Consider the following 12,059-nt stretch of genomic DNA (forward strand, 5'->3'; position numbering starts at 1 on the left):
TCTGTTGAACCTTTTGCAATTATACACCATTTTGAAGATGAGGGAAAGGTGTATCATATTGTTGTTACAACCAAGCTTTCTCTTCTCTTGAACACTGCAGAGATTATCTTCATTGTGCAAACCTTCTACTAGTAGTGGAATACGTAGATGGATGTGCTTAGCCTTTCATTGTGGCTGGTTTTTATGTTAATTTTATAAGAAAAATTCGGAGAAAATCAAAACTACAAGCAGGTCTGCACTTTACAAGACATTTCATAGCACTTGCAAAGGGAAAAATTCTACATTATCGGTGTTCAATCGTGTGAAGATCTTCAGTCTAAGTGTCAATGCAGCTTAATGCAAAGTATCATTTCTTCTTAGAATAGAGGTAGAAAGTCTCCAATTTTCAAGGTCCTGTTCCCAAATATCTTTTACATCTAAGAATTTCAGCATATGTTTATCAAGCATCTTTGAACTTTGTTAAAATGTAATATTTCTTTTACAGGAAGATACAAAAGATTGGAGAACTCCAGATTCAGACAGTCCAAGAAAGGGTTATGAGAGAAATGATGAGAGCCCTCCTTGATAAAGGTTGACCTAAATTGAGGTTTCACTGGAGAGCATTTTTTACATACTGCACTTTGACAGAGTAAAAATGGATTCTCTGAAGTACTGCTGAGCCCAGGCTAGATCTGTTGACAGGCATTGATATAGGTTTAGTAATTAATGCTACAGAATTAAAGAAATCATTCTTGGAAAACTTTATTATTATTTGTTGCATACAAATAAATAACTCCACCTACTCCTCTTGAACACACAAAATGTGTTTCTTACCTACTTTTACTTTAGAATTGTTACGCTTAAGAATTTATAAAAATCAAGCATAAAAATGATTGTACAACCAAAAAATGTGGATTAATTTACAGTAGAAGTTCTTAGTAAATAAAATGGCAAAGTACAATGAATATGATGATGGGGTCAAACAGTCAGCTGGAATGTTTTGGCTAATACAATTCACTTCATTTAGCTACCCAAAAATTATACACTAACAAAATAACCCTCGGTAGAAGGCAAAGAGTACTTTGATGATCCACCAATGCTAATTTACTCATGATTAGCTTGTGAAATATAAACACAATCAGCATTTTGCAACAAGTCTAAAGGGAATTAAATACAAAGGAAGGTCACATGAATCAAGAAATAATATATAATCCTGTTATTTGCACTAACTCTGCAAGGAAAACATCATACACGAGATTCAAGCTTTGTTTATCCAGCAGAACATGTATCTCACACATCCACACCATTCAACATCATCCATCACACGTCACTGGCACAAAAAACTAAAGAAGAGGCATCACAATGAAAACCTCCAAGTCCTCAGTCAATAAATATGTACAAACCACTGACATTAAAATTATTACAAATCTTACTGCTTTTTGAAACTCTTCAATATTGGATAAATGTTATCAAAGGCTTCATATATTTCTTGCCTTACTTTTGCACCTAGGTGATAATAAAAGAAAAGCATATTAGTGACACAAATGCAAAATTAGTATGTACTGTGAATCAAAAAGTTTTCAAGCGAATGGATTGGTGCCAAAATCACTTAATTTCAGCTTCATCCATCACAGTATATTATTCCTAGGCCATGTCACAATGACAGAAATTTAACACAGAAATGTGTGAGTATATTTAACTGTAGACCTATGCTATATGGTTGGCTTACCAAAACTTAGTAGGAGGAAGCAATTATGTAGTGTGCTACCACCAGTGTGGCTTTTTTCAATTGTTATTTGACTTTTTTTGTTTCTAATTAAGCTGTTTAAGTCATCTATCACAAGTACATGACAAAATGGTTTTAGAATTCTGGATGACATCGGCATGGAGTAGGAATAACATGAAACCATGGAGGAAATCAAACATTGCCCGCAATCCCATGCCACTTGCCCCCTCCATTTCTAGCAAAACTTTTTTGACCCACAGTACTTATATTAGCTTAGGTGATGACTTCTGCATTTAGTTCAACAGTTACTTTAACCATTAAAACTAAGAGAAACAATTTTCAACAGCAAATCATTTGCTCAAAAAAAACGATTAATCGACAAAAACTTTACAACCTCACCTTGATTGGCTAAATGGGAAACACACATTGTAGGAGCTATAGTAAACTCTTGTTATTACCAAGTTCACTGGACCAAAAAAGCTGAGGTTTGCAATAATGTTCATAAGAGTGATTCTTTCAGGAATCATCACGAAAAAACATACCATACCAAAATTTCTTGTTCTTCAATCTCCCGTACAACTAGTCATGCAATAGAATAGCTTCGGAGTAATGTGTATGATGCAAATTCCTTGGATGCTGCTTGACATAATAAAGGGTTGATATCTTCCCAAATACAGTAAATCCTCGACATACGAACAAGATATGTTCCGAGACCTTGTTCGTAAGTTGATAAACCTACGCAAGACAACAAAACAATGTGGCAAAATGCAACATCGCATAACAATTTTACATTAACTCACAATCGTGACAAACTGATCTATCTGCCCATGCAACATGGTTGGAACAGAAAAAAATTTGCTGTAATCGGGAAGCAAGAATGAGCAATACGCTGAACAGTTCCTGACTTCACAACGGATTAATTGATGATTTGTTCAGACTGTGCCCTAAGTGCGAGTTCCTCTATGCCAAACCGTCTTGCATCGGCCAGCTCCACATGCACCAAATTTAAAACTTTGAGCACACTTCAATTTTTCTCTGTTCCGTATCTCTCAAGGTTCGTAAGAAGAGGACTTATTGTACGGCCAATATACGATCTGTAATAAGTGAGTCACCATGATTCCACAGGAATGAAGCTTATTATATGATGTAACATGGATATTGAAGTAAGTATCTCCTACTAAAGACAGAACCATCATAATTAATGCTCTTGAGCACAGTGAATGAAGAGAACTTAAATGTAACGCAATGCTCATGTCGTACCATAGTGTATATCCTCCTAAATGCCGTTGTCATCCGTGGAAATTCGTAATAAAGTTCCTTTCGGTAACCACAGCAACCAGGACTGAGGTTCGTAAAAACGTTTCATTTACTATAGCTTGTATTAGCCTTTTCATAGGGATCAACGATTCGCTTCATTGACAACAAGAAATTTGTAGTAACGTTGTTTGTATTAACAAGAGTCTACTGTATATGTTTAATGGTCCTAGTGGACACTGTAATATCAGCATTCTTTGAACACTTTACAACATCAACAGTCCAAAAGTTGTCGTGAAGGAGTTGTTCACTAAGACATAATCGTGATTTACACGCATTAGATTCAGGGTGACTAATAGATACTAAATTGATCACCCAGAGTTCATACTTATGCAGTGATAAAAAATTTGTAGAAGGCAGTAGCTGTGTATACCCATGCAAATTTTTTAACTATTGATTTGAGCAATTCTCAAGGCATAAGCATTGAAGTTGGGTCATACAAAGCACAGTTATGACTATCTGTAGATAAGTTAACTGACCATTGGATAACAAGGACCATTGGATAACAAGGATGGGTCCCTCAAGTAATGCCCTACCCCACTTTGTCCCTCAGATAGTAAAAAAAAAACACATACCTGTTAAAACAACCTTTCCAGACACAAATATCAGAAGAACAATCCTAGGTTTCACCATCCGGTAAATTAATCCAGGAAATAGCTCAGGCTCATAGCTAGAGTAAAAAAAGATCATAAAAATAAATTTTGGAATAAAACCATGTAACCACATCATTGAAAACATAACTAAAGACAATACAACTCAAAATCGAGTACAATTTCAAAAAAGGATGAGGTAACATCAAAGAAATACATAGTATTTGACTTTCACCCGAAGCCACTGACTTCTGCACATTTTAAAATCAAAGCATTCGATACCGATGCAGCTTACTTCACCTCATTACAATACTTAACAGCAAATTTCTGCTATCATGGTCAATTTAAAGTACTTACTCCTGGTCAAATATCCCTCCTATGGATTAGTGCCATATTTTGACTGATCATTAAAATCCTTCAAACAACCTACTACCAGGTTTCATCCAATATCTGGTTGTGGGTTTTATTAAAAGTTCTGATATACAGTGGAACCTCGTTAAAGCGAGTACGGGCTATAGCGAGACCCCCGCTATTACGAGAGTTAGCCGATGCACCGTCAATTGACCCTATAATATGCATGTTAAAAAATTCGTTTTTACGAGGCCCTTTTGGTGTTGGCTATCGCCATAGCGAGGGTTTCACCGCCGGAAAAAATTACATCAAGACTCCTTCATCTCTGTAATTGCTAGCGATCTGTTAGAAATGAAGTTAATGGAGTGCTCAGTCTCAAATTTATGTGGTAAACTGTCGTTCGATAAATAAGTAGTTAATTTTGTGATAATATTGTGGCATTAGCATTCGCGAATTCTTGATCTTCTTTTGTTCCTCGGGCGGCAGAAAGCAGTAGGCAGCATGCCCGCGCGTTCGTGAGTTGCGTGAATAGAAAGCATTTGATGGCAGACACCATGGCCAAAAAAACAACAAACACGTCTAAGCGAGAAAATAAAAATAAAGGAGTAATATGAGAGTGTTGAAATTAATTTATCTTCCTATTTGCTTTTCACGATTAAAAAAAAAAAAAAAAAAAAAGCGCCCAAGGAATGCAGACTATGTAGAGTTATAAGGAGCTTTGTGTGGTTTTGCCCACTCCAATCTGCGGGAACTTCTGAGAATGGGGCTACGCCTAAGCCTAAAGCGAAGTATTTAAGGATAGATTGCGAATCAAGAATTTCAAGAGTGAGGAAGGTTGATTATACTAATGCTAAGCACCAAAGCGTTATCTCTCGTCATAATTGCTGGTGATGCCGGCGGTGTAAACCCGAAGTCGTGGAAGAATCACCAATAATAATATACATCAATAAAATACACCAAAGGAAACATTTGAGGTATTAAATAACCACGATACGGTTTTATCAGTAAATTTTTGAATTTTCAGTGGAAAATACCAAAATAATAGAATGATTACGTAGATGCACTGATTAAGTGCATAGAAAAACGGCTTCGTCGGTTGTGCATTGGCATAATGATTGACAAAACCATGTTTTGCATGATTTTTATTCAGTACGGCGCTTATAAATTGTTTGAATAGTTAGTCGTTGTTTGAGTAAGGAAATTTGGTGATGCAAAAAAACATCGCCTTTCGTCTGGATTTATGCTTACGGTTATTGGATAGAAACTTCTTTGTCGCCGCACCACTCCTGTTCCAGTGTAACTGTTCGCAACAGGTAGTATATTGGCTATTACTTGCTCCACCTCTGGTAAAGCGACAATTCGCTATAGCGAGTGTTTATTGGTGCACTGTGGGGTCTCGTTTTATCGAGGTTGCACTGTACCTAAATTGATGTAATTTATGCCAAAAAGTGGAAAAAAGGGAGAAAAACACCTGAAAGACAAGGATTATAATGAAGAAAAACAGAGGCAGCTCAGAGCAATGATTGTAAAAATATGCCACAGATCAGAGTAGAGAAAAGAAAAAGTAATGGGTGAGGGGGTCAGACACATGGAAATTGCAAACAAATCAACCAAAGAATTTCATGTTATATGATGCATTGACTACAAATCAATCATGTCATTGATCAAATTGATCATGAAATACCAGAAATGGGGACAGAAGTAAAAACCACACCGACATAGGAAATCTGATTTATATTGCCAGTAACAAAATGGAATACCTGAGAGAGACAAAAAAATTGCAGCAGAAATGGTGCTTATCATGATCAATCTATCAGTAGTGTCCACCTTGTTTTGACCAGAGGCTGCTTCCTAAACGGGAATTCCCATAACAGGAATTCCAATTCATCTATGTAGTTTCAAAATCAATACCCTTGGGTAATTGAGTACCAAAATTCATGAAATATGACTTAAAATGTAGTAGCTTTCATAAAATTTGGTGATCGATTTCCGCAAGGTTCACCATCGTTCTTTTATAATGAAACCAGGTAAAATAATGCTTGCCTGCTGAATTGTCCATGAGTGAGAACCAGTCCCTCAAGTCTGATGGGGAATTTAACATCACAGCTTCCTACCATGTTCTGGATCTTGAAGTCAAGAAATTTTGCCTGCAAGTATGAAAAAAAAACGAATTTAAAACCAAAATCTGCCACAAACATTTTATTACAGAACCAAATAACTAAAAAGATACATAGGCTGCTATTATGGATAAGCGTTGCAAAAAATAGCATACGCTATTCTGCGGGTCATTATAGCAACGACCCCGTATTATGAATGAAGCGTAGTAATAATTTTGTTCGGAATAGCAGCATGCTATTTCTTGCGCGAGCTATTTGGAAGCTCCGCCTCTTCCCGTATGAAAAACTTTCTGAACAGTTTGCGTAACCAATGAGGGAGAAGATATTTTATATATTTTTCTGTATTTTACGGAATATTGACTTGAAATTATAAATAATTGCTTTATTTACATTTAAAAATTATATTAAACCTTGGAAATATATAATACGCTTTGAAAATCTCATTAAAGAAATCAGCTGTTTGTTGTGGTTGTGATAATTTCCCAATGGCTTCAGACAGGTGGGTTAGGTCATAATTTCGTTGTTATAATGATGATTTATCGGACATAAATATTCAATGATTTACCTATATCCGATCGGTCCTTTACCGTGAGATATATGCTATGCGAAATAATCATTGAAAGCTAAATATGTTTGATTTTCTTCGTAAATGTGTTAGGCTTCGAAGTCTGTTTGTTGCATATCAGAATTAATATGTATCAACTTTTATTTTATTGCTCGTGACGATATCGTTTTACTGTATGAACTAGAAGCTTTCGTTTCTAATGTTATCTATATATTATATGACTCCCTAATTTCAGTGTTCATTCTCTGTTTAGGAAATGAAGTAGGTGGCAACGTCACAGCTGTGCTTTCATGTATTATGATGGAATAGTATCGATATTTCAGCTGCATATTTGGAAAAAGCAGAGAGAGGTGATGGTGAATTTGAGGATGGATGGAACAACTGTGAAAAAGTGAATCTAGCAATAGTGAATCGTGTGGAAAGTGCTGTTGTGTCAGTTATCATTGTTTTCGTATCAGCTGATTTTATTATGTGCTCACTGAAATTTTTGATAGACCCTGAACTGTGCCGATAAACTGAAACTTAATTGTGTGAATAACTTACTTGTCTATAGAGGAAACAATTTGTATTCAATTCCACATGATATATATTGCATTAATGATGTAGTGCATGGATATTCCATTAAACGTTTGTGGTGAATCATATTTGTTCGGAAACTTTATTGGTGTTCGGAGAAATCCTTTGTTTTCAAGCAAGTAATTCAAGTCGACTGCCCATGTTTATAATTTAGTAAATTTTTAGTTTTAATTGTAGAAGGCAGCAAATAGTGGGGAAAACAATTTTGACTCGTTGCATGTATTTGTATATACTGTCCAATTGAGGAAATGAACGGCTGATCAAAGTATATGGTATTATTATGGTAATATATGGTTTTCATTGAAAGCTATAACTATTAATATATTTGGCGAGTTAGTGTGTTAACACAAGCTTGAAATTTTTCAAGAATCGACCTGATAGCCTACATTGAGGATATTTTTAGTAGCAAGTCAAGTGATGAAATAAAATTATGAATTGTAAATATGAATAAAACACGTAAAATTTGGGCTAATGGTAGTAATTCTTTGCATTAATTGTTATTGTTTTCGTACTGTCGATGAAGCAAGCTTGTGCTTCATATATTAAGCTCGAATGTAAATTCCTAACCAAATCACTTAACTAGTTAAATATTCATCACTTATGCTACTATTATTTAATTAAAATAAAGCTGATATCATTTTATTTTTGGCTATTATTCCATTTTTCAATGCTTGATTAGGTTACTTTAACCTCAGAAAAACAATTCGACATCGCAATGCGCACGTTTTCTGGTTGCAATACCGAATTGCTCGGCATCGAAGACCGCGTAATATTATAGCAAGCCTACCGGTTGCAATTCGCCGTTCATAATAGTAAATAGCAACGGGCCTATGCTATTCTGAGAATTACGTCTTCCGGTGTAGTAAAAACACGAATTGCAACCGTTCGTAATACCAAATAGCATAGGCGTTGCAATACGCTATATTATAGCAACATCGGTTGCAATAATGAAGAATAGCATAATGCTATTCCATCCATAATAGCAGCCATAGGCAATACACAACATTTTAACAATTGCATGTTTTAACATGGACCTCTACTAACTTTTAAAAGCAGTTGGGGAATGACATAGAATCGGGAAAACAAAAAATAACACATGATGGATTTCCCAAAACCCTTGATTCATATTAGCATAGGTGGCTGGTAATTGTGGGCTTGAGAGCAACTGCAGTATGACAGCGACAAAAAGCATGCAAATGTAAATGCATTACAAATATAGCTACACATTAAGCCAAGCTTACTATGAGGAAAGAGAAATGCACTTACTTATCAACATAAGGAAAGAAACAGGCCTGTCATGCTCTGAAGAATAATTGCAAGTATGAAGTTTTACAGAACATCTGAGACAAATGGGGCTATAAAGAAAATGATAGTTCTGATAATGCTGGTTCTTTTGGTGCCATAGCAGATTAAATATCCAGTACATGTAGAAAGTGAAGTAATGTAGCCAACAGTATCGATTCTAAGTTTCAATTAGACCTTGAAAACTGTTTAAAATGAAATTTCGATATCATGCTAGGAATCTGCAGATAAATTAAAGCAGATGGAATAAACAAGTACATGGCATGAGTGCTATGGCTTATGACACTACCATTGTTTGAAATTGAAACTACTTGAAATTCTACTTGATAGCTGATTCTCTAAGGATGTCAGGGGCGCAGACTTATAAAAAATATTGGGGGGGGGGGGCATATCCGAGGTCTTGCCCTGGGAAGAGGTTAAATTCAAAGTGTGTCGCAGCACCGAAACACTATCATGATTCACACCACCTGATTCAGTCAACCTGCTTCACCTTATAATTATTTGTTTTAACACATTTTTGAATTTATTTTAAAAGGTAACTGTCGTCAAACATGGGAAATAAAAATTACCAATATATTTTTGTGATTTCACAAAGCATAATATAACTTAATTATTTGCTTGTAATATTGAGGGGGCTCCGCCCCCCCAAACGAATCTTTGAGGGGGCCCGGGCCCCCTCAGGCCCCATGGAGTCGGCGCCTCTGAAGGATGTAGACATTCTCAGGGGGACAATGTTAAATAGGCAGATATAAATGGAAGGCTTGTGAAGAATTTGAAAAAAATTGCAAAATAATATCTAATGATTTAGTTGATGCTCGATACATTCTGTGTAATGATGAAAGTGAGAGTCACAGAACGAGGTTTAAGACCCGTTAACCTGTTATATTGTTCCAACTCACTTGAAATCCAAGCTTCTGCACGATACGAGCGTATTTTCGGGCAGCAAGACGAGAATCTTCTTCGCTCTTTGCGCCAGTGCATACCATCTTCCCAGAACTGAAGATGAGAGCGGTAGTTCTTGGCTCACGAATCCTCATGATTACAGCAGCAAAACGTTTTGGATTATATTCTGCGTTTCGCGCGTGCAAAGCAATTTTCTTCAAGTCCAACTTACATCCTAAGTTCACCGTACTGACGATGTTTCTGTAATAAAATTCAAACATAAGTCAGCATGTATCCGTTGATGCCCCCCCTGTGACTATAGTCTTATATTAATTTTGCTACGAGACAGAAGAAGCTTACTGTAACTGTGGAACAATTCCAGGATCAGCTGAACTTGGAGTCATAGGTGTCATAGGGCCAGGGGTAGCTGGACCCATGCTAGGAGTAGCAGCTAACTGGCTAGATGAACCAACCATAGGCGACATCAAATTTTGCTAAATAAAAAACAGGAGGTAGAAATAATAAATTCTTCTTTGTTCCACAAATAGTGATATCAATAATTCCAAAGCCAAATTTCGCATCTTACCGGAGTTTGAGGTTGCATCAAACTCTGCGGGGTTGTGGCAAACCCCACAGAGAATGGCATGCTCTTATGTGGAGCTGCCATCATAGGAGGCGGTATGTGAGGCATCGCTGGGGACTGCTGCTGTAGCTGCTGAGCTTGTGGAAGAATTTGCTGATCTTCTTCAGGTTGATGGAGAGGAGTCCCTATGCTAGGGATGCTAAATCCCGGGCTAGGTAGCATTTGATCCATGTTTACGTTTAGTTTAACACAGTAATATGTATAAACACTATAGGTATGATCCTACAATAGCAGTCATTAGATTCTAAAGACCATTCTGAGCTTCTTCCGGATATGCTGAACTAGACCAATCGATAAAAAGGCGGCTAAACAACTAACAGCTACCTTCACCGCCTAACCACAACCGTCAATCTGTTCCACCGCCATTGCCATTTGCTAAAGACATACGCATCATCTCTCTCACTTGTTTTCCCATGATTCCATGATCATTGAAAAAATGAGTAGCATGGATAAAATCTGCCGAAGGCGGGAATGCATTTGGTGATTAGATGCAGTGTCTTTGAAAAAAATAGGCTATGTTAACGGAAAATGGCCGTATTTTGCATTTTTTATTATGAAGTGTCATTGCCTCTTCGGGTGGTGGTCCGTAAGTGCTAGTTGATCATCAATCAAACAAAGTTTTGGATGACCGGTCGAATTTGAAAGTCAGTCAGTTCCCATTACGGGATGGTTTGTTTTCTTGGATTGGTTTGAATGGCCTTACACATTTATATTATTTTTGTGAGCTTGATGCTGTCTCAGAACAAAATGAACATTTGTCTCATGTGTTAATCATATTTGATTGAAATTGATTTAATTGACAATTGTAATCCTGCTTTAAATTACGAATCCTACGGGTAAAATCTTTTGCTGAAGTAATATTTAATTTTATTCTCTTGAAGGAGATGATGATATGATAGAATGAGAAACTCCCCATTCAATTTCTGCTATGTAAATGCTGAAGAAATATTCACGACTTTAAGAATTCCCTTTAGATTATCCGCAAAATGTATTTATAGTCAATTGACGCTGGAATAGTTAGTTGAGCCATGGAAGACCATGGTTGAGCCTTAATTATCCGACATTCCATTAACTGTTCTTTGGGTCATCCATGTATCACTTCGATATCGCCAGTGATTCTTCTATCTAATTTCTCCAAATACCTTTCCTTTTGTGCGCTTACTCTTCTATCCTTCCCTATCTCAAATCATGTATGTATTGTTTTTCAATGTAATGGGTGCTATGGAGGTAGGCTATAAGACTCCTGCTTGAATACTTATGCTATCATGGGAACTCTCATTCCTCTACTTTCTCATCCATCTCAGCTCAGGGACACTTCATATTGCTCACATGATATCTTGTTCATGGCAAACAAGTTAGCCCATTGCTGAAACATGTGCTATGTCCACAGTTATGTGAGCAAATTATTAGATAAAATATTCAGATTTGTGGTACCGTCAAAACTAAGAAATATAAACTATGAATTGCTGATAAGATTGCTTAGTCTCTTGATTCTCATGATGTGACCAATTAATTGCCCCATCTCCTGCCTGAGGTTTTCAATGTTTATTATTTATTAAACTTCCACGTTACTATTAGCAATAAAAGACACTTTGTTACTTTCACAATATATTTTTAAAATTCCAACTGGTTTCGGTTGTTACACCATTATCAAGTACATAAAATTTTAAAAATATGGTGGGGACATGTTTATATATGCTATGGTTGTAAATGGATAGGGGGGGGGGGGGTGGTTCAGAGCTGTGATTGGTAATTCCTGGAGAGGAAGGGAGGAAATAATGTTTGTCATTTGGGTTGTGTGGGTGGGGGTTTTGGAGGGTGATGAGTAATGAGGGGGATAGGTTGGGAAAAGTTATGTCATTCACAAGGTTTCATTTGTTGCAATCTCCCGAATTTCCAAGGCATCCATCTTCCTTCCTTTCCCAGTAAAATGTAGTATTTTTGGATTAAAAGTGCTTAGGTGCCCCATTTCCTATAGGTGACGGGCAAACAATGACAAATCATCCTTATTCTT

At 36.5% G+C, this 12,059-nt stretch overlaps 2 protein-coding genes across 2 annotated transcripts in view; one reads left to right on the forward strand and one right to left on the reverse strand.

The window, feature by feature from the left end:
• LOC124157491 (cilia- and flagella-associated protein 44) overlaps positions 1–739 on the forward strand; it is a 51,425-nt gene extending 50,686 nt beyond the window's left edge. Inside the window, exon 29 of the mRNA XM_046532229.1 lies at positions 485–739. Within this exon, the coding sequence (XP_046388185.1) occupies positions 485–565 (81 nt within the window). The 3' untranslated portion in view covers positions 566–739. The remainder of the gene's footprint in view (positions 1–484) is intronic.
• Positions 717–10,425, reverse strand: LOC124157493 (TATA-box-binding protein). The gene is made up of 6 exons (XM_046532231.1): positions 9,989–10,425; positions 9,763–9,896; positions 9,420–9,663; positions 6,004–6,107; positions 3,595–3,689; positions 717–1,485 (listed from the first exon to the last, which is right to left on the reverse strand). Exons 1-6 carry the CDS (start codon positions 10,214–10,216, stop codon positions 1,409–1,411), a joined length of 882 nt encoding a protein of 293 aa, XP_046388187.1. The 5' UTR covers positions 10,217–10,425; the 3' UTR covers positions 717–1,408.
• Positions 10,426–12,059: the final 1,634 nt, after the last annotated feature.

Source organism: Ischnura elegans, chromosome 4, assembly GCF_921293095.1.
Source record: "Ischnura elegans chromosome 4, ioIscEleg1.1, whole genome shotgun sequence".
Classification (NCBI taxonomy): domain Eukaryota; kingdom Metazoa; phylum Arthropoda; class Insecta; order Odonata; family Coenagrionidae; genus Ischnura; species Ischnura elegans.

Bases quoted from the DNA above. Each gene is read 5' to 3' on its own strand.
- LOC124157493 (XM_046532231.1), bottom strand. From the start codon at position 10,216: ATGGATCAAATGCTACCTAGCCCGGGATTTAGCATCCCTAGCATAGGG. The intron at 9,897-9,988 runs GTAAGATGCGAA...TTTTTTATTTAG, and splicing joins TGATGCAACCTCAAACTCCG to CAAAATTTGATGTCGCCTAT. The intron at 1,486-3,594 runs GTATGTGTTTTT...ATTATCACCTAG, and splicing joins TGGAAAGGTTGTTTTAACAG to GTGCAAAAGTAAGGCAAGAA.